General features: G+C 37.5%; 1 protein-coding gene across 1 annotated transcript in view; it reads right to left on the bottom strand.

The window, feature by feature from the left end:
- The window catches only part of LOC136144148 (ATP-binding cassette sub-family C member 4-like), a 146,454-nt gene that overhangs the window by 8,837 nt on the left and 109,842 nt on the right, over positions 1–27,775 (bottom strand). Inside the window, 4 exon segments of the mRNA XM_065901807.1 lie at positions 8,617–8,722; positions 9,159–9,331; positions 16,424–16,513; positions 25,675–25,830. Of these exon segments, the coding sequence (XP_065757879.1) occupies positions 8,617–8,722; positions 9,159–9,331; positions 16,424–16,513; positions 25,675–25,830 (525 nt within the window).

The raw sequence follows: 27,775 nt of genomic DNA, 5'->3' as shown, positions 1-27,775 counted from the left end.
AAATCCATTAGCACACAATATCTCCCAAGACCATAATACAGCCCAGACAATATTTCCAAAAAGGTGCAGGACAGGGAGAAAAGAGAGAATCTGTGTTGGTGGTGTGACTGGCTGGTGTTTAAATGGTCTGATTACTCTGCTTTACTGGGCAGACAAAGGCCTCACCTGACCTTTTAATATTACAATTCTTAATGAAAGGAGGAAAAAGACAGTTTTACTAGGATTACTGGTACTCTGTAGCATCTTACATTCTGCCCAGGGTATTTGGGGTTGTTATCATTAGTGCTTTTAGCTCTCAGCCTCCGAGCTTTGAGGCAATTTATACAGATACACACAGTTGAGAAAATTGATTCAAGAAAATCAAACTGCATTTATCTAAAAAGTAGGTTGATGTCGTACAAACCAGAGGGCCAGTACCCTGACAACAAATTAAATGTCAAGTTGATTTGATAAATCTGAGCAATATTTGGGGAAAAAGGAAGATGCTTTCATAATTTCTTTAGGGTCCTGGATTATGCCAGCTGCTAAGAGGAATGGAATCCCTTGTCTGAGAGGTTGAGATGCTTCTAGAAGTTGGCTGTGGTTGTGGTTTATTCTTCTGAGAGTGGAAGGCTGGCAAAAAGAGCTGGTACAGAAGCAGCTTTTACAGAATTGCTCTGCACAGAAGAAATCTCTAGAAATCCAGGTTTGTCTTTGGTAAGACTAAAGAAGCAAGTAAGAAATTGAGCTCTGACTTCCAGTGATCTCAGCTTGCAGATTACATGGGGCAGCCTAGTCTGAACTGCCTAGGATCTGAATCTGTTTTCACAAATTATTAATATCTTTCTTATTTTGTTTCTCTTTCTCTCTTAAACCACCTGCCTTTCACCCCTTTTATTGCTCATTAATAAGTCTGCTAAATGGAAACTGAAAGTGAGAGGAAGGGGCTGTTAACTCTGCCTTTCTACTTATTAGTGACTTTGGTTATTGGTTCTGGGGAGAAAAAAAGTGTCTGAAATAAATGGTCCAGGGGTAGAAGCCAAGATGGCAGAGGAATAGGACAGGGAGACCACTTTCTCCCCTACAAATTCATCGAAAGAACAACTGAATGCTGAGCAAACTTCACAAAATAACTTCTGATCGCTAGCAGAGGACATCAGGTGCCCAGAAAAGCAGCCCATTGTCTTCGAAAGAAGGTAGGACAAAATATAAAAAAATATAAAAGATGAAATAAATGGCCCAAATGAATGCACAAAAACAGTCCTGATGTTAAGCAGTACTCAAGCCTTCACTTAGGTCATAGTTAGAGTAAATGTATCCTAAGAGAATATGCTGGATGGGCTTCCTGGTGGCTTAGTCGTAAAAGAATCTGCATGACAATGCAGGAGTCACGCCTTTGATTCCTTGTCCTGGAAGATCCCACATGGTGCAGAACAACTAAATCTGCGGGCCACAACTATACAGCATGTGCTCTAGAGTCTAGGAGCCACAACTCCTGAGCCCATGTATCACAACTACTGAAACCCACATGCCTAGAGCCTGTGCTCTGCAACAAAGAGAAGCCACCACAATAATAGCTCCACTCACTTCAACTAGAGAAAAGCTTATGCAGCAAGGAAGATTCAGCACAGCCTAAAATAAATAAATAAATAAAAATAATTTTTTAAAAAAGAAGAGAATATTCTAAAACTCTAAACAAAATAGAGGTTGTTTTTCCACATCTAGGTATTTCAATTAATTTCATCCTTTGTATTTAATTGGAAACATTCATTAAGTGTCATAAAGTCCATTTTCCTGTTAATCATTTGTTTACTACTATGAATCATTGCTAAAGACAGCTTTCTCAAACAAGTCCAAGAATAACTGAATCTGTCTCATCCACATAATAATTTGAACGCTCTGTAACTTGGCATACCAATTTATATGTCCCAAATGTGCAGTTTTACTTAAGCATAGCATAATAGAACATAACTTCTCTTCCTGATGTTGAATAAGAAAAACTGCAGTTCTAAAACACTGGTCTCCATACATCTATGGTCAATTAATCTATGAAAGAGTAGACAAGAATGGAGAAAAATAGTTTCTTTGGTAAACAGTACTGGGAAAGCTGGACACCAGAAAATGAATGAAATTAGAACACTCACTCACACCATACACAAAAATAAGTTCAAAATGGTTTGAAGACCTAATGTAAGACTGAGTACTATAAAACTAAAGGAAGACACAGGCAAAAGACTCTGACATAAATCGCAGCTAATATTTTCTTAGATCACTTTTCTCAAAGCAAAAGAAATAAAAGCAAAAACAAATGGGACCTAATCAAATTTAAAAGGCAAGGCTCACGTCAGGCAGTACAAGAGCTGAGATGGGACACAGACTGAGAAAAGGCAAGAAATAGAAACTTAGCCTTTATATTTACTGGTTTGATCAAAGACTCTAGATATTTCAGAAGAAATAAACATAAAGCAAATTCAAATTCTATTTACAGAAAAATAGGTATAATTTTGAATTTTTAACATCTTTTATAAGAAAAGGTTCTGATAATTTCCTCTGTCCCCGCTCTTTCTGTAACCCAAGTTAAACTATAAACTAAATTACACATTCAAGTTGGTATGATAACAATCCCTGAACACCAGGACCTCTCCTGGAATCGCAAACTTGAATTGCTTATTAAGCTCTATTAAGTTAAGTAAAAATACATTATTTGGATGAGTCAGTCAGTTACATAAGCTCCATGAAGATGTGTTCTTCAAGTTGATTATGTGCAGATATTCCCAGTAGCTGTCCAGGACATAAAAATGAAATGGGCCCACTGTAAGATAAGTTTATCCCTTTTTTATTTCATTTATTTTTATTAGTTGGAGGCTATTTACTTTACAATATTGTAGTGGTTTTTGTCATACATTGCCATGAATCAGCCATGGATTTACATGTATTCCCCATCCAGATGGTCAGGACATGGAAGAAACCCAGATGCCCATCAGCAGACGAATGGATAAGGAAGCTGTGGTACATATACACCATGGAATATTACTCAGCCATTAAAAAGAATTCATTTGAATCAGTTCTAATGAGATGGATGAAACTGGAGCCCATTATATAGAGTGAAGTAAGCCAGAAAGATAAAGAACATTACAGTATACTAACACATATATATGGAATTTAGAAAGATGGTAACGATAACCCTATATGCAAAACAGAAAAAGAGACACAGAAGTACAGAACAGACTTTGAACTCTGTGGGAGAAGGCGAGGGTGGGATGTTTCGAAAGTTTATCCATTTTCACTGTCAGAATGTCATCAGTGATATAGAAGAATACACGGAGAGATGGGGGACAGGAGAGGGTGAAGGAAAATCCTGACAAGAAAGATGGTGGGAAATGATGACAAACAATAGAGATAGATCCCACTTAGCAATACGTAGAGTTGTGAGGGGAAAGACCTGAGAGTCAGACCTCTGTCTTTGGCAAACAGGTGATGACACAGGACAGCTGTCCAACCCTGGAAGGTGGGTCCCTCATTGGTAAAATGGTGCCTATTATTTTCTCAGTGGCTGGGCAATGTGGGGGAAGTATTAACTCAAAATCATTTCTTAGGTCTTGAAATAGTAAATCATTCTCTCACCAGAGGAATAATAAAGGCTGGGTCATAGTCACCTCCATAGTTGCTCTCTCAAAACTGTTGCTTTTGCAAATAAGCACCCACCTCATAAAGTATTTCTTCTCCCTGATATGCTTTTTACCTCAGTGTTAGTTACTTCTCCTCTGAAAACTTGAATGAAATCTCTTGGCTTGTTTTTGAAGGAGTTTTTCTCTTCTCCAATGTTCTAATTGCAACCATGCAGGTTTATGAAATATAAGTCCCATGAAGGTGAAAAATAGAATTCAGGTAAAACTCTAATTAGGTATGAGCTGTTTTGTGCTTTTCAGGTGGGGATGTTACAAGTTTCAGGTTTTCATTTCTGTGAGAAAATTCTAAGAAGATGTTTGAGTTGAGGAAAAAACAAAGAATATAGAACCACAAACTGACTATAAACAGAAGAGGTAGCATCTGAATTGGCTCTGCTTTTGGTTCTTCATCATTCATTGCCAAAGAATACTCTAACTAGAGATAGTGAAAATTTTGACCACAGACAACAATACTGTTAGAACAAGTGCAGACTGTCACATGCTTCCTTTGCTCACACTACCAGGGAGAATCCAGGTATATGAAGACTGCAGTGAGCAGAGACTGGAGGGAAGAGATGTGCTGTTGGCTGCAGAGAAAGCAGATCACGAGCACCCTGCTAATCCTGAAAATTATAGGAAGAACCCTCTAATGTAGAGATATTGGTGAGTCTTAGGATAAAGAGCATTTCTAATTTGTCTGTCTTGCTCCACTGTTTTGTGGCAACAGAGAAAGTATGGAAGATTATATTAGCTGTCATTATGACTCCATCATGTTTAATAAATTTAATATTGAGAGAACTTCTTTGTGAAATAGAATTCTAAGCCTGACACATGAATGGTGCTTAATGAACCAAAGCAGGGTAAATTCCTTAGGAGAGACAACACATAATCAAAGCTATTAATTAGGTCACAGTTGTTTCCCAATAAGCCCTTTCTCTGATTTACTTACAGTAAAGAAAACCATAACCATATAAAAATTTCAAGATTTTTTGATAAAAGTGACAATTTGGAAAATGAATAGATGTCTAAGTTTGAGATTCATTATACTTTATCTCTATGATGAAATTTTAGGCACCTATTAAGAACCAAGCTGTGGAAAATTAATAAATTACATAGGGAATTTTAAGAATAAATAAAAATTCTGCTAATAAAATACTCTGTTTTGTATAAAAAATTATTAAACTGGCTCTGCTACTGCTGCTAAGTCACTTCAGTCATGTCCGACTCCTAGCGACACCAAGGACTGCAGCCTACCAGGCTCCTCCATCCATAGAATTTTCCAGGCAAGAGTACTGGAGTGGGTTGCCATTGCCTTCTCCAAACTGGCTCTGCTGTTGCTGCTGATGCTAAGTCACTTCAGTCATGTCCAACTCTGTGTGACCCCATAGATAGCAGCCCACCAAGGCTCCCCTATCCCTGGGATGCTCCATGCAAGAACACTGCAGTGGGTTGCCATTTCCTTCTCCAATGCATGAAAGTGAAAAGTGAGAGTGAAGTTGCTTAGTTGTGTGCGACTCTTAGAGACCCCATGGACTGCAGCCTAATAGGCCCCTCCGTCCATGGGATTTTCCAGGCAAGAGTACTGGAGTGGGGTGCCATTGCCTTCTCCAAAACTCGCTCTAGTGTTATCCAAATAACATTGTAGCATTATACAACTGTTATTTTCTGGTAATGGGTATTTTGTAATCTTCTATTTATGAGATTTTCTTTTATTTTCCTATTTCTACCTTGCATATTTGTTGCTTTTTTATAGCAAAAAAAATATTTTTATGGATTCAGTTCAGTTGATTCAGCTCAGTTCAGTTCAGTCACTCAGTCGTGTCCGACTCTTTGCAATCCCATGAATCACAGCACATCAGGCCTCCCTGTCCATCACCAACTCCCAGAGTTTAATCAAATTCATGTCCATTGAGTCGGTGATGCCTCCAGCCATCTCATCCTCTGTTGGCCCCTTCTCCTCCTGTCCCCAATCCCTCCCAGCATCAGGGTCTTTTCCAATGAGTCAACTCTTCGCATGAGGTGGCCAAAGTATTGGAGTTTCAGCTTCAGCATCAGTCCTTCCAATGAACACCCAGGACTGATCTCCTTTAGAATGGACTGGTCGGATCTCCCTGCAGTCCAAGGGACTCTCAAGAGTCTCCTCCAACACCATAGTTCAAAAGCATCAATTTTTCGGCACTCAGCTTTCTTCACAGTCCAACTCTCACATCCATATATGACCACTGGAGAAACCATAGCCTTGACCAGATAGACCTTTGTTGGCAAAGTAAAGTCTCTGCTTTTTAACATGCTATCTAGGTTGGTCATAACTTTGCTTCCAAGGAGTAAGAGTCTTTTAATTTCATGGCTGCAGTCACCATCCACAGTGATTTTTGAGCCCCCCCCCAAAAAAGTCTGACAGTTTCCACTATTAGGTTGAATTAAAAAATAAAATTAAAGACACACATCCATCTATCTTTGTGCAGAAGTATTCACTAGTGCAACAAAATGTAATTATTATACCTTCAGTTCAGTTCAGTTGCTCAATCATGTCCAACTCTTTGCAACCCCATGGACTGCAGCATCCCAGCCCTACCTGTCCATAACCAACTCCCGGAGTTTACTCAAACTCATGTCCATTGAGTCAGTGATGCCATCCAACCATCTTGTCCTCTGTTGTCCCTTCTCCTCCCATCTTCAATCTTTCCCAGCATCAGGGTCTTTTCCAGTGAGTGAGTTCTTAACATCAGGTGGCCAAAGTATTGGAGTTTCAGCTTCAGCATCAGTCCTTCCAATGAATATTCAGGACTGATTTCCTTTAGGATTGACTGGTTAGATCTCTTTGCTGTCCAAGGGACTCTCAACAGTCTTCTCGAACACCACAGTTCAAAAGCATCAATTCTTTGGTGTTCAGCTTCCTTTATAGTCCAACTCTCACATCCATACATGACTACTGGAAAAATCATAGCTTTCACTATACGGACCTTTGTTGGCAAAGTAATGTCTCTGCTTTTTAATAAGCTGTCTAGGTTGGTTACAACTTTTCTTCCAAGTAGCAAGCATCTTTAATTTCATTGCTGGAGTCACCATCTTCAATGATTTTGGAGCCCCAAAAATAAAGTCTGTTACTGTCTCCACTGTTTCCCCATCTGTTTGCCATGAAGTGATGGGACCAGATGCCATGATCTTAGTTTTCTGAATGCTAAATTACACCTTAATCACTTGCAATGATAGGACTTTATGGTGACAACCCAGTCAGTTATGCCCTTCGTCAGCATCTGTCACTTCCCCAGCTACTCCTTGAGGTCAGTCACCTGCCCTCTGGAGCACCAGTCTTTGCAATAGATTGACTCGTCTTTATGTCCATGTTAAAGCTTCCAGAACAGACAATCACCTATTTTCCAGAAAAGAATGAGGTACAGTCACCCCTCAGTGTGGGTATAGTTCCAGAACACTGGAATGAAGTAAACATGGCAGTAAGTGAATCATATGGATGTTCTGGTTTCCCAGAACATACAGAAGTTATGTTTAACCACCCTAGCCTATCAAGGGTGTTATAGCATTATGTCTGAGAAAACAACGTACAGACCTTAACCTAAAAACAATGCATTGCTAAAAAAAAAAAAAAAAGTACTAACCAACAGAGGAGATTTCAGCAAGTTATAGCAGTAACACTGATGTTACAGATCACCAGAGTGACAATAACAATTGTGAAAAAGTTTGACATATAGTGGGAATTACCAAAAGGTGAGACAGAGACATGGAATGATCACATACCATTTAAAAATGGCACCCATAGACTTGTCCGATGCAGGGTTATGATAAACTCTCAATTTATAAAAATGTAGTATCTGGGAAGTGCAATAAAACACATCATTTCTATTTCTAAAGCAAAAAATACAAATAAGGTTCAAATTTGGAAAGGAGTACATCAAGGCTGTATATTGTCACTCTGCTTATTTAATGTATATGCAGAGTACATCATACAAAATTTTGGGCTAAATGAAGCTCAAGCTGGAATCAAGATTGCCAGGAGAAATATCAATAACCACAGATATGCAGATGACACCACCCTTATGACAGAAAGCAAAGAGGAGCTAAATAGCCTCTTGATGAAGGTGAAAGAGGAGAGTGAAAAAAGCTGGCTTAAAACTTAACATTCAAAAGATGAAGATCATGGCATCCAGTCCCATCACTTCATGGCAAATAGATGGGGAAACAATGGAAACAGTGACAGACTTGATATTCTTGGACTCCAAAATCACTGTAGACAGTGACTGCAGCCATGAATTAAAAAGACGCTTGCTCCTTGGAAGAAAAGTTATGACAAATCTAGTTCAGTTCAGTTCAGTAGACAAACCTAGATAGTATATTAAAAAGTGAAGACATTACTTTGCAGACAAAGTTCTGTCTAATCAAAGCTATATGGTTTTTCCAGTAGTCATGTATGGATGTGAGAGTTGGACCATAAAGAAAACTGAGTGCCAAACAATTGATGCTTTCAAACTGTGGTGCTGGAGAAGACTCTTGAGGGTCCTTTGAACTGAGAGGATATCAAACCAGTCAATCCTAAAGGAAATCAACCCTGAATACCCATTGGAAGGACTAATGTTGAATCTGAAGCTCCACTATTGGACACCTGATGCAAAGAGTGGACTCACTGGAAAAGACTCTGATGCTGGGAAAGATTGAAGGCAGGAGGAGAAGGGTATGATAGAAGATGGGATGGTTGGATGGCATCACGGACTCAACGGACACGAGTTTGAACAAACTGGGACATAGTGAAGGACAGGGAGGTCTGATATGCTGAACTCCATGGGGTCAAGAAGAATCAGACATGACTGAGTGACTAAACAACAACAATTTTCAGGAAAGAGAGGAGAAATTAAGAGAAAATTACATTACTTGAGGTTCCTATCAAATTTTACAAGGAAGGATATGTTTAGAATTTGAACATAAATGAAAACAACTAAAATGGTGAGGGTCTTACCGATATATATTGACGGTCAATGACGTTGCTCAACCTGTGTGTGATGGTTAGCACAGTGCACTGGGCAAATTTCTCATAAATTTTTTTTTGTATTAACTTATCAGTTCTAGAATCAAAGAAATTGATTTAGTTCAGTAAAGACAGGAAAAGCAGACTTAAGACTTTAAAATATCATGATACTTTTATAATATTTTTAAAAAATCAATACCTTAACATATAATCTTGTTCCTAAAAAACTAAGTTTAAAATGTCTATTTAGAAATTCAGTGTTTTTCATAAGATGGTGGAAAATAGTCTTCCCTCAAAATTGCTAAAAACTATAAGGAGCTGGATTTAGGAATCTAGCTTTCTCAGGATGCCTCATAACAACATTAACCCTATATAACATGTCTTGGTTTTTCCTTTGTTTTCTGGAATTACTATTAGCAACAAATATCCATCAGGCCATAGAACACTTAGAAACATTTCTAAGCATCACTAAATGCTTTCATTCACCACATTTAGAAATCAGATTCAAGGTTTCCTGGGTCTCAGCTCAATACCTTGGATCCACGTTTGATGTGGCTTTGTCAATAATCAATATCTGACTTTTCTTGAGAATAGCCCTGGCAAGGCACACCAGTTGTCTCTGTCCAACACTCAAGTTAAATCCAGATTCTACTAATTCAGTATTCATTTTACCAGGAAGATGTTCTATGGTGTATTTAAGCTGCACCTGTGGACACAGAAAGAATGACACTTTCCTAAGCAAATTGTTACTGAAGTAGACAAGCCTCTTACACATTAGAACTTTGACATCCTTAGGACTTCTTACGCATCTTACATGTACAGCCAGGTGATAGGGAGAGCTCTTTCCAAACAGCATTCACTGAGAAGGATAGTGGAGTCAAGTCAGGACAGAAAGATCTCAGTGTCCCCCATCCCTGCCACAGGACATCCTCCAGAAACCTCACCTATGGATTAGTTAAGGAAGTCTCTCAAATGATGAGGCTATTTCTCCCAATGTGGTTTAAACAGAAATATTAAAACAATATTTATGGATGAGTCAAGTTTCCCAAAGTTCATTTTGCATAGGAGTTGGCACACTAAAGAAAATGTTCAAAAATTTTTACAGTAAATCTTTGATATAATCTTACCAGCACATGTGGTGAAATTTCAAATACAGAAATTCAAACAATGGCAAACTTCACGTTATACATCAGTAACCTGGAACCTTCTCTGGTGATGGTTCTTTCCCAAGTTTATAAATAGTGGACCAATCAAGGGCATTTTCCTCAGTGTCATAAATGTCTTGAAGTGAGTGAAAACTCACGAAAAATAAGATACAACATCTTATTTCTCCCAGAATATGGATATAGGTAATGCTTATATTAATCTATCTTCATAAAATTGTACTCATAAGATTAGAAAAAACAAAATTGTAACTGCCGAAGATAATCTGAAAGTACATTTGGTGGTAGGGGTCAGTTCAATAAATATATGTTTTGGAAAAGTATTATAGAGCAAGAATGAAACTTAGGCTATACTTGAAGAACAAAGAAGAAATATACTTCAAATTAAGAGACCAACAGATTGATGAGTGATGGCTGATAAGTTATATGACACATTATAATATCAGATAACAACATACCAAGGGTGAGTGAAGAGTTTTCATTTTTCAGGTATCCTAAATGCTGGAGCACATCTATAAATGTGAACCTGAATCATGTTCCTGATGGAGTCCTATCCCATGAAAGGGGAATTCTGAGTTAGGATTAAATATGGCATTGTTATGTAGCATTAAAATGAAGAATACACAAAATTTAAAGGGTAAGATTTGGATTGTGGGCAAGTGGTTGGACTTGCTTAAGACTGACATTCTGACTCACACTTGCCTCTGACTTGAATGACATCTCATCACTAATTTCATTTTATGCTTTTCTTCGAGCTTGTCCATGTCTGCTTCATGAGGAAAAAGGGTTGTGAGGGGAAATGTTTTTCAGAAAATTCTGTTTTCTGAGACTCTGTCTTCATTTATAAGTCAGGGATGGTTATGAGAATCAGTTCAGTTCAGTCGCTCAGTCGTGTCCGACTCTTTGCAACCTCATGAACCGCAGCACACCAGGCCTCCCTGTCTATCACCAACTCCTGGAGTCCACCCAAACCCATGTCCATCGAGTCGGTGATGCCATCCAACCATCTCACCCTCTGTCGTTCATTATAAGAATATATGAATATAAAAGCCTTCTGTAGTGTAATGATAAAATCAAGTTATACTTAAGTATTAAAATGGGAAAAAAGGACAATAGAAGCAGAGACAATAATAACTAGGAGTTACAACTAAAGAAACTGAAAACATACTTCAGTTCAGTTCAGTAATAGTATAATATTGTGATGAAATTTATTGATTGAGATAACTGTGTTAGGACATATAAGAGAATGTCCTTGTTCTTAAAAGGTGTACATTTATGTATTTAAAGGTGAAATCCAACTTTTATTAAACATTTCTACCAACTTACAAACAATTCAGCAAAATATAGATTATAGAAGAGATGGAGAAACCATGGTGAACCAGGTGAAGGTGTGTATGTGTTCATCATACTATTCCTTCCATGTTTTTGTGATTTGAAAATTTGAAAACAAAAAATTAGAGGCTTGGGACTCCCTGGTGGTCCAGTGGTTAAGAACCCACCTGCCAATACAGAGGACATGGGTTTCAACCCTGGTCCAGGAAGATCCCACATGGCAAGGACCAAGTGAACCCATGTGCCACAACTATTGAGCCCACACACTAGAGCCCACAGGCTGCAGCTACTGAAGCCTGTGTGCTCCAGAGTCCAGGTGTCACAACAGGAGAAGCCATGTCAGTGAGAAGTCATGTACTGCCACAAAGATTAGCCCCTGTTTGCTGCAACTAGAGAAAGTCTGCAAACAACAATGAAGAAGCAGCAAAACCAAAAAAAAAAAAAAAAAAAGAGACTTGAAGCCAGATAGCCTGGGCACATAAATCCTGCCTGGCTCTGCCCACAGGATAAGTTACTAAACCTACTCAACCTTAGCTTCCTAAACTCTAAGACTGTAATATCATAATTATAAAGATGGGTACCTCCTAACATTGATAGAATATAAAATAAATCAGAACATGTAGAATTTATAACAGATCAATAGATATTGCCCAATATTAATAATGCTGTCAGCTAGCACCTCTTCATGGTCTGTTCCATTTTCCTCCTTTGCATGTATCAGCACTGAGACCTTGTTACATATGCATTGACTTATTTTCCATCTTCTCCAAGAGAATTTAAGCTCCAAAAGGGTAGAGACTTTGTCTCTTGATGACTGTGGTAGCCCTACAATCTGCAGCACTGCCTGTCTAACAAGCTTTCAGGACATATTTGTTAGTTGAACGAATGAAGGCATGAGTAGATCTCAAGGTGTGACATATCTGTTCCTATAAATTAGAAAATAAATCCACATAGATAAATAATTTACATATAACACTATTTTCTTATTAACTGTAAGTGTAAAAGGAATATATTCTTATAACAATTAACTGACTCCAAGATATCACAACATCATACTTTAAACACTGGAAAGCACTGAAAAAGTTACGATTTAAGGAAAATGGAGTAAATAATAATATTCAAAACTATATATCTTAGTACAGAATCCTTTAGACTGTTTTTGAGTCTGGGAAAATAATAGAAAATAGCAAAATTGAAAAATAACACACTGAAATTGAAGGCACCTTATTTCTATCACCATAAACATTTTCAATGTAACCTACTACATGTACTGTATCTAGTAACCAGGCACCAACACCTCTCACAGGAGGTCGACACAGATGTCAGATGGTTTATATATTTTGTGGAATCTTCTTACTTTTCAAAAAGAAAAGCTGGAAGGAGCCCTTCCACCCCAGTGTGGGCTGGAAGGAGATGCTGAAATGCAATCAACAGATGGGGAAGAGCTTTTACTAGAGCAGGACTAGAGCAGACATGTGACCTGTCTCCATTGCAAGGACTGAACCATGTGGTTCCTGATGCACAGGCTGCTGACACCCAGGCTTCTGTATCTTAGTTACCTGTGTGATGAGACACACTTCTGTCTGAACAGAGACACTATCAATATTGAATATCTGACTGCATGATTTCTTCCCCAGTTTTGACAGGACAGACCATGTGCTTAATTTCACATCCCAGAATCTAAGGTGTTTTGTTTTTATTTTTTTTTAACAGAAAAGCAACACATTGGTGATTCATTTTGAGAGTTTTATCTACTGTGCTCTTTTAACCTTTGAGAGATAAAGTGCTTCATCTTCAGGTACACTCTTGTTATATGTGTTGTTCTGCCTCTGCTCTTTTGTGCCCCAATCAATCACTAATTTTTTATGAACTTTTGTCAATTTATAGTAAGGTGGCTAGTTTTCAGTATATGAAAAATGTACTTTCAGCATATTTTGAAAAATAACCAAGATGGGCAGCATCCATAGGATTGTCTCCCTTCTGAATGTCCATCTCTCCCAAGGAAGGAGGAGGAAACAGAATTAGAAGAATTTAAAAGAGGAAAACATAGTGGTTCCCTTCTTCCTGCTCTCAGGCCAGCTCTGTGAGTTTGGGTTAACATGTCCAGTTTGGCATCATTTACAAACTAATAACTAGAATTTGGGGTTCACTTAAAAATTGATCTTACTGATTTAGTGATACCTGTTAGAGTGATAGGCTTTGCAGGTGGTGCAGTGATAATGAACCCTCCTGCCAATGCGGGAGATACAAGAGATGTGGGTTCGATTCCTGGTTTGGGAAGATTCCCCTGGAGTAGGAAACGGCAACCCACTCCAGTATTCCTTGCCTGGGAAACTCCATGGACAAACGAGTCTGGTGGGCTACAGTTCCACAGAGGGTCACAGAGTCAGACACAACTTAGCATGCACATGCACACACTTAGAGTGATAAATCACTCCATTATTCTATTTATTTAGGAATTTTTCTTTATCACATCTGTATGTTTTTCAATGAAAGATTTGGTAGATTTTCTTTAAAACAGTCATAAAGAAGCAATTCCTAGAGAAATACAATGATCTGATGATTTCTCTAAGTGATATCACCAAAGTTAACAGGGTCAGTTCCACAAGCAATACATGAAAACCACATACTTCACTTTTGAAATAAACACATCTATTTCTTTTTATAGAAAGCTCCAAATGTAGTTTAAATAAAGGAAGATCTTAGTGTTATCTACCCCTTCTACCACTTCATCAATTTTAGAACTTAGATTAATGTTGCCTCTGTCCATGAAACAAGGTCTTCTAAAATTCTAGAGTAATGTTTCTATCTGAGAATCTCTGAAAAAAGATATCAGCTGGGAAACAAACAGAAAAATAATTTATCAGTACTTCCAGTTTTTCTTTTTAAGATGTCATAATTTCACCATTAAATCTGTCCTGTGAATTCAAGATCAGTGGATGACCCTATCTTTTTTGCATTTGAAGGTTAACTGCTCTCCCCTCTTCCTCTCCTCTTCTAGAATTTCACTATAGACCCACAAACTTAAATGAAATCAGAGGTGCACTTCTTTTTGGACAGGAGAAGGTAAAGCAAGTGACCCAATTTAGGAAAACAAAATCCCCACATTGCTGGAAAGCCAGGTGGGTGTGTAAAGACTCAGTGCTGACATCCTTCAGAGACCAGAATTACTGGCTGGAAATTGTAAGACCTCCAAATCTGCCTGCTCACAGTCAGGGCTCATCTACACACTATAGACTTCAGAGTTTCCTGAAATGGTAACACTAAATGACAAACACATCAATTCAAAACAACATGAATGATCACTCAGATTTGTGTAACCAAAAAAAAAAAAAAAAAATTAAAGAACTACGTCACACTTCTCTGAAATGAAGAGATCAATAAAAAATTTAGTAATTATTTATGTCAAGGAGTGTTTTACCTTTGTTTCCTCTAACTTTTATTGTGTCTGGTCTTACATTTAGGTCTTTAATCCATTTTGAGTTTATTTTTGTATATGGTATTAGGGAGTGTCCTAAATTCATTCTTTTACATGTAGCTGTCCACTTTTCCCAGCACCACTCACTGAAGTGATGTCTTTTCTCCATTCTATATTCTTGCCTCCTTTGTCATGGTTTAGGTGACCACAGGTATGTGAGTTTATCTCTGGGCTTTCTATATCGTTCCATTGATCTGTATTTCTATTTTATGTGCCAAATACCATAAAATCTTGATTATTGTAGCTCTGCACTGACTTTGTAAAAAAAATTATTTTGGGTTTTTCTGTAACATCTTATGTAATGAACTTTTTAGCCAACTCAGTAATGTAGTCTGCAATCAAGGAACCTAATTTCCCCAGCTTCATTTTTTCTTTCTTAAGATTTCTTTGGTTATTTGGGATCTTTTGTGTTTCCATACAAATTGTAAACATTTAAGCCCTAATTTCATGAAAAATACCACTGGTAATTTGACAGGGATTGTATTGAATCTGTAGATTCTTGGGTAGTATAGTCATTTTCACAATATTGATTCTTCAATTCCAACAACATGATATATCCTTCAATCTGTTTGTGTTGTCTTTGATTTCCTTTGTCTGTATCTTATAGTTTTCTGAGTACTGGTCTTTTGCCTCCTTAGGCAGATTTATTCTTGGGTATTTTATTCTTTTTGTTGCAATGGTAATGGGACTGTTTCCTAATTTCTCTTTCTGATCTTTCGTTGTTAGTGTATAGGAATGCACGTACTTACTTTTTAAAAGCAAAAGACTGAGCTAGGTCTTATGAGAAATTCAAAGACTGTTTACAGTTTAGAAGTCTAGAATTTCTGCCATCAGTAGAATCAATTTGTAAAATGAGGGCAAATATACAAAATAGTTTGCATTAGATATTCAAATCAAAAGCAAGTTAATAGCCAAAAATGTTTCATGCCAGGGTAAGGGAATTCAAAGAAGTGGGGCAAGGGGAAACATGACACAAATGACAGAAAATTCTCCAGAAATGAACCTCTCCATGTAAAAGCTCAGCAAATTCTGCAGGGTTCCGTTACCTGCATTCATGCTGCAGCATTAAAATGACATAATCACCAATAATCTTTCTCAAATTCCAGGGCTTTCCTGGTGGCTCAGACAGTAAAGAATCTGCCTGCAATGTGGGAGACTCAGGTTCGATCCCTGGGTTGGGAAGACCCCTTGAAAAAGGGAATGGTTACTCACTCCAGTATTCTTGCCTGGAGAATTCCATGGACAGAGCAGCCTGGCAGATTAGTCTGTGGGAATGCAAAGAGTCAGATATGGCTACACGAATCTCTGGCTTCTACCTTCTTCTCACATTCCAACTCTATAATATATTTTTATAAACTTTACTATGAAATGTCCTCATTTTATTGGTCTGATCTCATTCACATCTTTCAGTTAGTAATGAAAAATGACTCTTATCTCCACTTAATAGATGTTCCCTAAGATCAGAAAATAAAATGAACACTGGAGGGTAATTAGGGTAATTATATCACTAGATCATAAGTAGAATTTGATCCCACAGCTTTAACATCTAATTTAGTGCTCTGCTAAGTACAAGATAATGTGCTGTCATGCAGGGTTTTAAGGAAAAAGCTAAGATAGAAACATCACATTATATTGTTGGTTTTCATTATCATCAATTAACAAACATTTTAAGTGTACACATGTCAACCATGTTCTTCTAGGAGGTAAACAAAGTCAGTTAAACTATTAAGCTCCTGTTAGTTACCTGCAATGCTCTAAATGTACACTTTTACACACATGGATACTGATTATAACAAGTTAATTACATTTAATATTAATAAATTACCTCTTCTAAGGCATTCCATAGTTCCTCATCTGTATATTCGTTAAAAGGATCCAAGTTGTTCCTCATTGTTCCAGCGAATAAAACAGGTTCCTAAATACCCCAAAATATTGAATGTTATTACCTTAACCTCTTTTCATTATATCCCAATGCTTAGAAAACAGAATTAAAATATAAAATATCAAATTCACTGTAATTATTAATAATAAATTTGAAAATGTATGTCTAGAAAACATTATAAAATAATTTTCTGTGTACAAAGTGTGCTACAACATATCCTCCAGACTACTGAACATTAATGGAAGAAGAAAGTGTTGAAGAAGCTTTTTATCTCAAGAAAAAAACTAAAGAAGACAAAGGAGGATTTGATTATTTTATTAAATGCCTTTCTGGGAATATCAGCTTAAGCACTGATAAAATTACTGAGCTGAGGATAAAATTACTTGAGAAACTTTACATCAAGATCTACAAAAACTAGCTGTCAATCCTAGTGTGACTGGGAAATATCAATAGCATGATTAATTGAAGTCTGTGCCTCAAAGCAAAACTATTATATATTTACACACTGGCACTAAAGAATAAACTAGACTCTTTTCTCCACTGGTCAAACAGTCTTCTAGGATATGGAATCTCTCCATTTGTGTGAAAGGAACATCCACACATGTGCAAAGAGAAGTCAGCTCCTAGGGCCTGCAGCAACTCTGTCTATGGAGAGATCTCCTCAGATTCTGCATCAACCTGACCCCCATATTCTCTCATCTGTGTGTCAGGATGACCTGCCTCACAGAACCTCCTTATTAACTCCAAGATCAGGATGACCTGAAACCCATTATGACCTGGGTCATAATAAAATTATTTGAATAACTTATCCTATTCTACTTTTGGAGGAGCCAGAAGTAAATTACCCTAGAAATATAAGTGTCCTTCAAAGTTTCAAGAGAGAATCCTGTACATAAGCTCATATAGACCATTTACATTTTCTTCTGGAAGACTCTAGTAAGCCAGGCCACAAGAATATGAGCAGCAGAGAGGAGCCCAACTGGTTCCTTTCAGTGAAGGGGGCAGAACAAGGGGAGGCACACGTGTGGGAACAAGAGGAGACCTGACTCTTCTACAAGTGCCCATAACTGCTCAGAATCATCAGCCTCACATCCTGCCTGGCCTTGGGGCTAAACTTTCCTCCTCACTTCATGAAAGCCTGAGAAGAAAGATGAAGACAGACATTCTTTTTCCTAGTCATGAAGGAGAATGACATTCAGACAGTCTCCTGTATCTTCTTTCAATATTGTCTCTGTTTTAAGTCTGGTGAGAGAGAAATGAATGCAGAAGACTCAGGGTGTGCCACCAAAAAATGTGTGTCCCTAAATAAAATTCAAAATTAAAAAGACATTATAAAAGGAGCTTTATTTGCACAAAGTTGATTAAGTGGCCAATAGCCTCCAAAGCAGTGAAATCACTAGTCATACATTTCAAAATGATTACTGAACTGAAAAATCCTGAGACCCAAATTTAAGGTCTCCCTTAAAACTCTTGAATTTAGGATCAAGGAATAAACAACCATCTGTGCAATGGTAAGAGTTCCTTGTTAGGGGAATAACCATCATTCTACATCATATTTTCATAAAACTCTTTTACTCTTTTTAATTATCAACCCTAAGAGTCCAACATGTAGGCAATTTCTCATCCTTCAGCTCTTTCCATGAGGTTAAAACAGATGACATGGTCAGGCAAGGGGAGGCTGCTCCCCAATATTCCTCTTTTCTCCATCTTCACTTCATTTTAGCCACTCCCTGAATATAATCTCAATCAGTGTTCTTTCTGGGAAACATACTTAACTACTTCAGATCCTCAGCACAAAGGATGAACTCACATCAGCTCCCTGTCCTGTTCAAGGAAATTACTTAGGAAGAGCTTTCCTTTTTGTTTATTCCTGAGATTTTGAACACAAATGGAGGAGTACCTTCTTAGAAACACAGTATTCATCTTTGAAAGTTCCCCCCCGAGACAGATGATCTATGTCCCCATGCCCCTGTCTCTGCTGCTACCCAGGTCCTTGCTGCTATCCCATCTCCCTGAATTCTGATTTGCTCATGCGGGGTCAGCAGGATGGTGGGATGAGCCTGGGAGAGAGAGAAAGAGGACCCTGGCAGCTCGCTGCTGCTCCAAGGATCACAGGGAGCAGGGAGCCAGGGAAGACGATGCGAGTTCATTATCTGAGTGGCTCATCCAAGTGGGGCAACTCAAAGAAACCGCACTGGGCTCCCCTTCTGCAGAGTCTGCTCTCAGCTCCCCAGGGTCCCTAAATCAGGGTGTTCAGACACAAGCATCACTGCTTCCCACTCATTTGGGGGGAAGAGAGATTTAAGTTTTCTGCACTTAGACAACTTAACATCAAGTAACCAAACCAACAGACTTTCTTCACCTCTAAACCAGCAAGACATTGTAAAGACAAAGGGCTCTTGGTTGGAGAGGGTAAGATTTTGAGTAAGTTCTCCTGACACTTACTAGCCCAAGACACATAAATAACTAAACCCATTTCAAAACTGATGCTGTCCAAATAAAGGACGGGGGAGTAGGATCAGTATCTTCTGGCTTTGCCCCATAATTACTCACTTTTGTTATGGTTTGGGGAATCCTTTTGAGTGTAATGGTAAGAAAAATTCAGTAAAATATTTGATGAGAACATTATTCAGTTCAACCAACATTTATTGAAAAAAATAAATTTGGAGTCAGACAATTCTCAGTTCTGATTTTACTGCACATTAGTTATTAGACTCGGGGTAAATTATTAACCTTACCAAGACTTACTGGAAACTGGGGTTAGCCTTGCAGGGCTGCTCTAAGTATCTGGAATAATAGTGAAGCTTCTGGTGAGATGCTAACATGGACCAGGAGCCCAGCCCAACATGGACACTGAGGGGCAGTGTTTGTAAAACTGCAGGTTCAACCAATGGATCATGAAATCAACTTTGTGCCTCGTGACCATCATTTTGTCATTTACATGAACTAGAATAGGACTGGTATCACAGAAAATATCAGAGCACAAAGCAAGAGTAATGTTATTTGTGAAATGAAATTTTTATTCCTGTATGTGTGTGTATGCACACTCAGGCACATGAATCATGATACAAATCAGTTGTACATGGACCACACTCAACAGCCACTTGAAGTCACAAGCAGAGTAACTTACTGCCCAGGCTCTGGAGATGGGAATCTCTTTAAATTTGAGTCCTGTTAGTATATTTTGGAAATTAATACCTTGTTGGTTGCAACATTTACAAATATTTCCTTCCCTTCCAGAGGCTTCACCTCAGTTTTATTTATGGTTTACTTTGTGCTGTAAATTCTTTTAAGTTTAACAAGGCCCCCTTTATTTTTGCTTTTGTTTCCATGACTTTAGGGGACAGATCCAAGAACATATTGCTGTGATTTATGTCAAAGAGTATTCTGTTTTCCTCTAGGATCTTGTCTTACAAAATTTAGGTCTTTAATTTATTTTTACTTTATTTTTGGCTGTAGTACTAGAGAATGTTCTAATTTCATCATTTTACATATAGTTGCCCAGATTTTCCAGCACTATTTATTGAAGAGACTGTCTTCTATCCATTACATATCTTATCTTTTGTCTTTGATTAATTGACCATAAGTGTGTGGGTTTATATCTGGGTTTTCTATCCTGTTCCATTAATCCATGTGTCTGGTTTCTGTGACAGTAACATACTTTTTCATTACTGTGTCTCTGTAGTATAGTCTGAAGTCAGGGACTGTGATTCTTCCAGCTGTGTTCTTCTTTTTCAAGATGGTTTTGGCTATTTGAGGTTTTTTTCTGTTTCTGAATAAATTTTTAAAAAATTCTTTCTTGTTCTAGTCCTGTGAAAAATGCCATTGGTAATTTGATAGGGATTGCACTGAATCTGTAAATTTCCTTGGATAGTACGGTCATTTTTAACAATATTGATTCTTTCAACCTAAGACCACAGTGTATCTTTCCATCTGTTTGTGTTGTCTTCAATTTCTTTCATCAGCATCTCACACTTTTTGGACTAGAGGTCTTTTGTCTTCTTAGGTAGGGTAATTCCTAGTTATTCCTAGCATTGTTTTTTATCATGGCCAATGAGATTGCTTCCCTAATTTCTCCTTCTGATACTTTGTTTTTAGTCTATATAAATGCAAGAAACATCTGTATATACAACAGCTTATACAACTCAAAATCAAAGATACAAACAACCCAATCAATAAATGGGCCGAAGAACTAAGTAGACATTCCTCCAAAGAAAAATACAGATGGCCAAAAGTCATATGAAAAGATACTCAACATCACTAACTATTAGAGAAATGCAGATCAAAACTACAATAAGGTATGACTTCATACTAGTCAGAATGGCCATCATTAAAAAGTCTACAAATAATAAATGATGGAGAGTGTGTGAAAAAAGAGTACCTTCCTACACTGTTGGTGGGAATGTAAACTAGCACGGCTATTACGGAAAACAATGTGGAAGTTCCTTAAAAAGCAGAAAAGGAAAAAAAAGAAGCAGAAAAAGAGTTACCATGTGATCCAACAACTCTAATCCTCGGCATATATCCCTTATTCAAAAAGATACACGCACCAGAATGTTCACAGCAGAAATAGTTAACAATAGCCAAGATATTTCCATGGACAGATGAATGGATCAGGAAGATGTCGGGTATGCACACACACAATGGAATATTATCAGCCATAAAAAAGAATGAAATAATGCCACTGGCAGCAACAAGGATTGGGACCCAGAGGTTGTCAGATTAAGTGAAATAAGTCAGACAGAGAAAGACAAATATCATATGATATCATTTATATACAGAATCTTAAAAAATGATAGAAATGAACTTATTTACAACCCTAAACAGACTCACAGACACAGAAAAAAAATAATGGCTACCAAAGAGAAAAGTGATAGGGAGGGATAAATTAGAAATCTGGTAATAATAGATACACACTACTATATACAAAATAGATAAAAAGGATTTATTCATAGAACAGGGAACTATATGTACTATCTTGCAACAACCTGTGATAAAAGGATCTGATATATATATATATATGTGTGTGTGTGTATATATATATGTATATATATATGTATACACATATTTATATAAAGTTATATATATATATATATATATAAATATATATAACTGAACCTCTTTGCTATACAATTGAAACACTGAATCAACTATGCTTCAGTTTAAAAAAAATAGACAGACACATAGAAATTAAGTCCTGACTCTGTCCCTTAGTTGATAAGTGGGATAAGCTCCCCCTGTCTCGTTTTTAAATCTCTCAGGTAAGGATAACACAAGAAATGTGAGGATTAAGCAGGAATGGTAGGATAAGTGATTAAGACGTGTTAGTTATTTCACAGACGTTAGGAGTTATCAATACTCATGTAACTTGCCAGGGACTGTAACAAGCACTAGAGGAACAGACATGAGAAATATAGGCTCTGTCCTCAAGGAAAGGAAAGAGTGTGGGGCAGGCTGAGAAGGCCAGAGGTCTTGGTGTATAAGTAAGTCAGTAAGTACCAGTGTGTACAAGGTGACAGTCAGGAGAGAAGCTGGTGGGAGGGCAGATAGAAATCAAAGCACAAAAATTGCCAGGCTGTCTTCTTGGTCTTGGTGGAAAACATCAGATACATTTCTCTGTTATACTTTTCCCCAAAATTCCTATTACATTTTTTGTTTTTGTTTTTTGTTTCTTTGCTTTACTATTTATATTTATAAAAACAACTTAGTTTATATTGTAACAATAAATATAAAGAAAATCACCAACGATATGAACATATAAGCAGAAACTAAAGAGTAAAGTAACTCCAGAAGGTGTTACTCTTTTTACTTAAGCAGAAATAATACCCAAAGGTCTGTGCCCTGATCCTTAAGAATAATAATAGTTCTTATTGACTGAGCTTTCCTAAGAACCAGACAAGGGCACAAACATTTCCCCACCCAGTTACATCTTCACAGAAAATCTGTGTGACAATGATTACCAGACCCACTGTAAGGACAAGGGCACTGAAGTTTGGAAGCTGAGTGACATCCTCAAGGCCCCACAGTCATATGAGGCAGAGCAGGAATAAAACTATTGGTCACGTTGACTCTCAGTCTACTCTTAAACATTTCACCCCTGTCTGCCTCCTGAATGGTTTTCTGGGACCCTTTAACACATTGCACTTTCTCTCTATATTCTCTCTCTTTGATCAACCAACATTGCAACATTGGAGACAAAGGCATATAAAGTGGAACCTACATGGTTACAAATCTTAGTACTATTTTGTAAGCATGCTGTCTGGAGTATGCACATAGATCATACTCAAAGGAAGGGTGGAAACCAACAGGACAGAACCAAAACATCTTGATGCAAAGGTTTGTTTAGTCTTTGCTCAGATGTGCTTCCAAACATTACTGGCAGAGCCAAGAATAATCTAATGTTATTTACTTATAGAATTATTTTATGGACACAAGCATAAATCTTACTACTGAAAAGCATTAAAAATAATGTAGGGCATGTTTCTAAAGCCTTGCATCCAAGGACTTTATAGACATGCCCTTTATTTCTATTAACTAATCTCACTTGGCCCTTTCAGAGATGAGTACCATCAAAACATAAAACTTGGAAATCTAAACTCATTTATTTTCTACTGTAACCACAAGTCATAAATCTAATAGCCAGAGGAAATTTTTTAATATGGGGGCTGAATGTGCTAAAAATGTCTTCCCATTTTTCCTGAATGGGACACATTTGAATAAAAATTGTCTTAATTGTAGCAAAATACACATAAAATTTACTAGCTTAACAACCTTTAGGTGCACAGTCCAGTCGTATTAAATACATTCACATTGTTGTACAGCCATCACCACCTTCCAGCCACAGATCTCCTTTCATTTTGCAGAACTGAAAATCTGTACCTATTAAATAATAGCTCCCCACTCCCAGTAGCTCCTGGCTACCACCATTCTACATTCTGTATCCATGAACTTAGTATTCTAGGTACCTCCTTTTAGTAGAATCATACAGTATTTGTCCTTTGTAACTGGTTTATTCCACTTAGTTTAATTTCCTCAAGCTTCATCTGTGTTGTAGCATATGTCAGAATTTTCTTCTTTTTAAGTTCAAATAATATTCCACTATATGAATATGCCATGTATGGATGTGAGAGCTGGACTGTAAAGAAAGCTGAGTGCTGAAGAATTGATGCTTTTGAACTGTGGTGTTGGATAAGATTCTTGAGAGTCCCTTGGCCTGCAAGGAGATCCAACCAGTCCATCCTAAAGGAAATCAGTTCTGAATATTCACTGGAAGGACTGATGTTGAAGCTGAAACTCCAATACTTTGGCCACCTGATGTGAAGAGCTGACTCACTGAAAAAGACCCTGATGCTGGGAAAGACTGAAGATGGGAGGAGAAGGGGACAACAGAGGATGAGACGGTTGAATGGCATCACGGACTCAATGGACATGAGTTTGAGTAAACTTTGAGAGTTAGTGATGGACAGGGAGGCCTGGCATGCTGCGATTTATGGGGTCGCAGAGTCGGACACGACTGAGTGACTGAACTGAACTGATATGTATTTGCACCTTACTTTATTGATTTATCTGTCAATGGACACTTGGGTGCCTCCACCTTTTTGCTATTGAAAATAATGCTATTATAACATGCATAAAGAGGTATCTATTCAAGAACTTTCTTCCAATACTTTTGGGTTTATATTCTAAAGTAGGATTGCTAGGTCATACGATAATTCTATCCTTAACTTTTCTGAGCAAACACCAACTTGATTTCCATCGTGGCTGCACTATTTTACATCCCTACAAGTAATGAACAAGGATTCTAATTTCTCTACATCCTTGCCAACACCTGTCATTCTCTTTCTCTCTCTCTTTTCTTTGATAGTGGACATATTAAGGGTTATAAGGTGGCATTTAACTATAGTCCAAAAAGAATATCTTGGTTTCAAAGTACTAAAAGAGTAATTCCAGGTATTTTAGAGGCCACGGGTAGGTAGCAACAGCTGTACCCAAGCCCATGTGCTCCTTCTCTTTGGGTGCCATGTTCCATATGCTTCCTAATAAACAGGCATTTCAGAGCATAATACACCCACGTTCCAGGAGGCACAATTGCCTGGCTCATTTTGTCTCATTTCCACTCTGTTTTTCTCAAGAGGGTATTTTTCTGAACTTCCTTTGATGGGCAGATGATTATCAAGTATATAAAAAAAATTTAAGTTTTTTTTTTTTTTTTTTTTTTTTTTAAATCACTAAGTCTGTCAAAGTAAAGGGCAGGATGGAAGATGAAGACACAGGATCTAGGCTGCCCTTGGCTGTATACCTGGAGGATATTAATTTCTCAGTAAATACTCATGGAAATATGTTGAGTGAATTAACCACAAGGAATGACAGGATACTGTGCATACAATCCAGTCTCCAAAACATTCCCTGAAAGTTATACTTCTTTAAGACACAGGAAAAAAGAAAATAGAATCAGACTCCAGGAAAAGATGACCAATTCAATGCTATAGCATCACAGCAGTCACATCTGGGTCTGCATGAAGCACTTTACACTTAGTCACCTATTTTGTCCTCACAACAGCTCAAGGGGTTGGTACTGTTCATTACCTTGTAAGAGAAAACTGAGGTACATAGAGACAGAATTCTGAGTCCCCTGCTCTACCTCACTATTCTGTACTGCTTCCCTGGTGAAAATTATCACTTATGGATGAACTGGCAAAGTCTCCCCAAAGCATCTATATACCCTGTAATTCTCAAAGCTTTACAATTTCACAGAAAGTCCTTCAAGGAGATAATCACCTCTGAAAAGATGTCATCATTTCCCACAGCAAAATTCCATCTGTAAAACACTTAAAAGTCATGTTTCCCTATAGGAACCTCTCTAGCACTAAACAAACCAGTTATCCTTTTGTTCTCAGAATTATGTGGTTATCAGTGGATAAAACTGTGGCAACCAAGTAAGACTGAGTCCAGAAATCTATCTCAGTAAGTTATTAAATCACATGCACACAAAACTAAACAAATGAACAAAGAAACAAAACATGGTATCCGATGAAAATGTCTGTTGAAAATACCTGGTGCTAAAAATGTGATCTATTGGGAAAAAAAGGATCAACCCTTCCATGTAATTTGAAAAAAAAAAAAAGATCAAATTAAAAGCAACTAAACTTAGATACTTTATAAAAAGAACATGTGAGATGCTCTGATGTACATACCTGAGGTGCAACTGATATTTTCTTCCTTAAATCATGTAGTCCAATGTTGGTTGTCCAGATCCCATCAATCTGAAAGCTACCTTCGGGTTCTGACAATCTAAAAAGAGCAGCGATGAGGGAACTTTTTCCAGCTCCTGTTCTTCCCACAATGCCACGCTGTAAAGAGACCAAGGGGGATTAAGAATTAACAGGATAAAAAAAAAAAAAAAAAAAAAAAAAAGAATTAACAGGATATAACAAACCTAGGAGAAACCCTGATTGTTGAAGATGAATTTTCAAAGTTCTATTACATATAAAGAGTAGTCTATAGTTTCTCAAGCATGGTCTTGGTGACATTTTGGGACAGATAATTCATTGTTGGGGGGTTAAGAGACTCTCATGTATATTGTAAGATGTTTGACAGCAGCCATGAACTCTACCCGCTAGATACCAGATGCAGCCCCCAAATTGTGGCAACCAAAAATGGCAGATATTCACAAATGTCCCTTGCTGAGGCCACCATCAACCCAAGCATATATAATATAAACTCGAATGATTTTTATGCCTTCTTAAGATGTCATGCATTTTATTCAGATTTCCCTGAAGGAATGCTTAATATACTGAAGTGTTTTCTGTGATTATCACATAATTATGTGGTATGTTAAAGAGGGAGAAATGTATGTGTGTGTGGTGTATATGGATAAATGTGTATGGATGTGTGTAACTAACATTCGTAAATAAAGCAAGAAGATAACCAAAAAAAAATCTGCTGGCAGTGAAAAAACAGCAGTCTCCTAAGTGGTGCATAAGAAGCCAGTTTTTAAATTAGCTTTATTCCTACTGCCTGAGTAATTTGACCTTGAGAATTACATGGGTAATTTTACAGCAATGTCAACAAGTCACAAGTGTTATACACAAACAAGTACTCACTTTCTCAGGGGTCTTTTAAGAGGAATTATTCTTTGGTAGAAAAATGAAATCACTTCCTGATATTAAATATCTTAATTATATTCTATCTTGAAACTTATTAAAATATAAAATGCAGAATCTTAAAAGACAGAGGCCAGTAGACAAAATGCACATAATGAGATCAAAAACAACATAAACAAAATTTGCTATTTACATGGGACCTTTCATCAGAGCAGTACAAAAGGCATTTTATTAACAAATTAATACTTATAATTGAACCTTGGAAAAACACATGTCGTGTCAGTCTATTTATTAAAACCAAACCAGAGAGAAATTAAGTGACTAACAATAAGATTAAAGAATCTATACAATATAGGTTAAATGCTGGTAAGGAATAAAACTGCATTCACATATGTGTGTATGCAGGAACTGACCTTTCTTCCCCATGAGTTTGAAAATGAAAGAAAGTATTAGTCACTCAGTCTTCTCCAACTCTTTGGGACCCCATGGAATGTAGCCCACCAGGCTCCTCTGACCATGGAATTCTCCAGGCAAGAACAGTGAGCGGGTTGCCATTTCCTTCTCCAGGGGAGCTTCCTGACCCAGTGATGAAACCTAGATCTCCTGCCTGGCAGGCAGATTCTTTACCGTCTGAGCCACCAGGGAAGCCTAACTGCAAATTCCCTGAAGGAAGCTCTCCAAGAGATGATTTCACCTCTATTTAGAATCTGAAATTGATGAGCGTGTAAGACATGCTTTTCATCATTTGTAAATCAGTAAAATTTTAAAACTCATCGCTTTAAAGAAAACAACTAAGTCTTTCTGAGTAACATAATCAGAATTCTTGGAACTTTTCATATTTTCTGATTTGAATCATATTTTCCAATTTGAATCTCTAAAGTTTCCCATCTTAGTCTGTCAAATCAAACATGGCAATTCAAAGAAGAATTTATCTTTATAGAGATTAAATATAAGAAAAAACTGGGCTTAGCTATTTATTATCTTAAAAAGATAATACAATGTCTATCAGATATTTTGTTGTTGTTTAGTTGTTCAGTCATGTCTGACTCTTTGCAACCCCATGGAATGCAGCATGCCAGGCTTCCCTGTCATTCATCATCTCCCAGAGCTTGCTCAAACTCATGCCCATTGAGTCAGTGATGCTATCCAACCATCTCGTCCTCTGTCAGCCCCTTCTCCTCCTGCCTTCAAT

This window comes from Muntiacus reevesi, chromosome 11 (genome assembly GCF_963930625.1).
Source record: "Muntiacus reevesi chromosome 11, mMunRee1.1, whole genome shotgun sequence".
NCBI lineage: Eukaryota > Metazoa > Chordata > Mammalia > Artiodactyla > Cervidae > Muntiacus > Muntiacus reevesi.
Note: the sequence above shows the minus strand (reverse complement) of the source record. Positions and strands in the feature narration are given on the sequence as shown.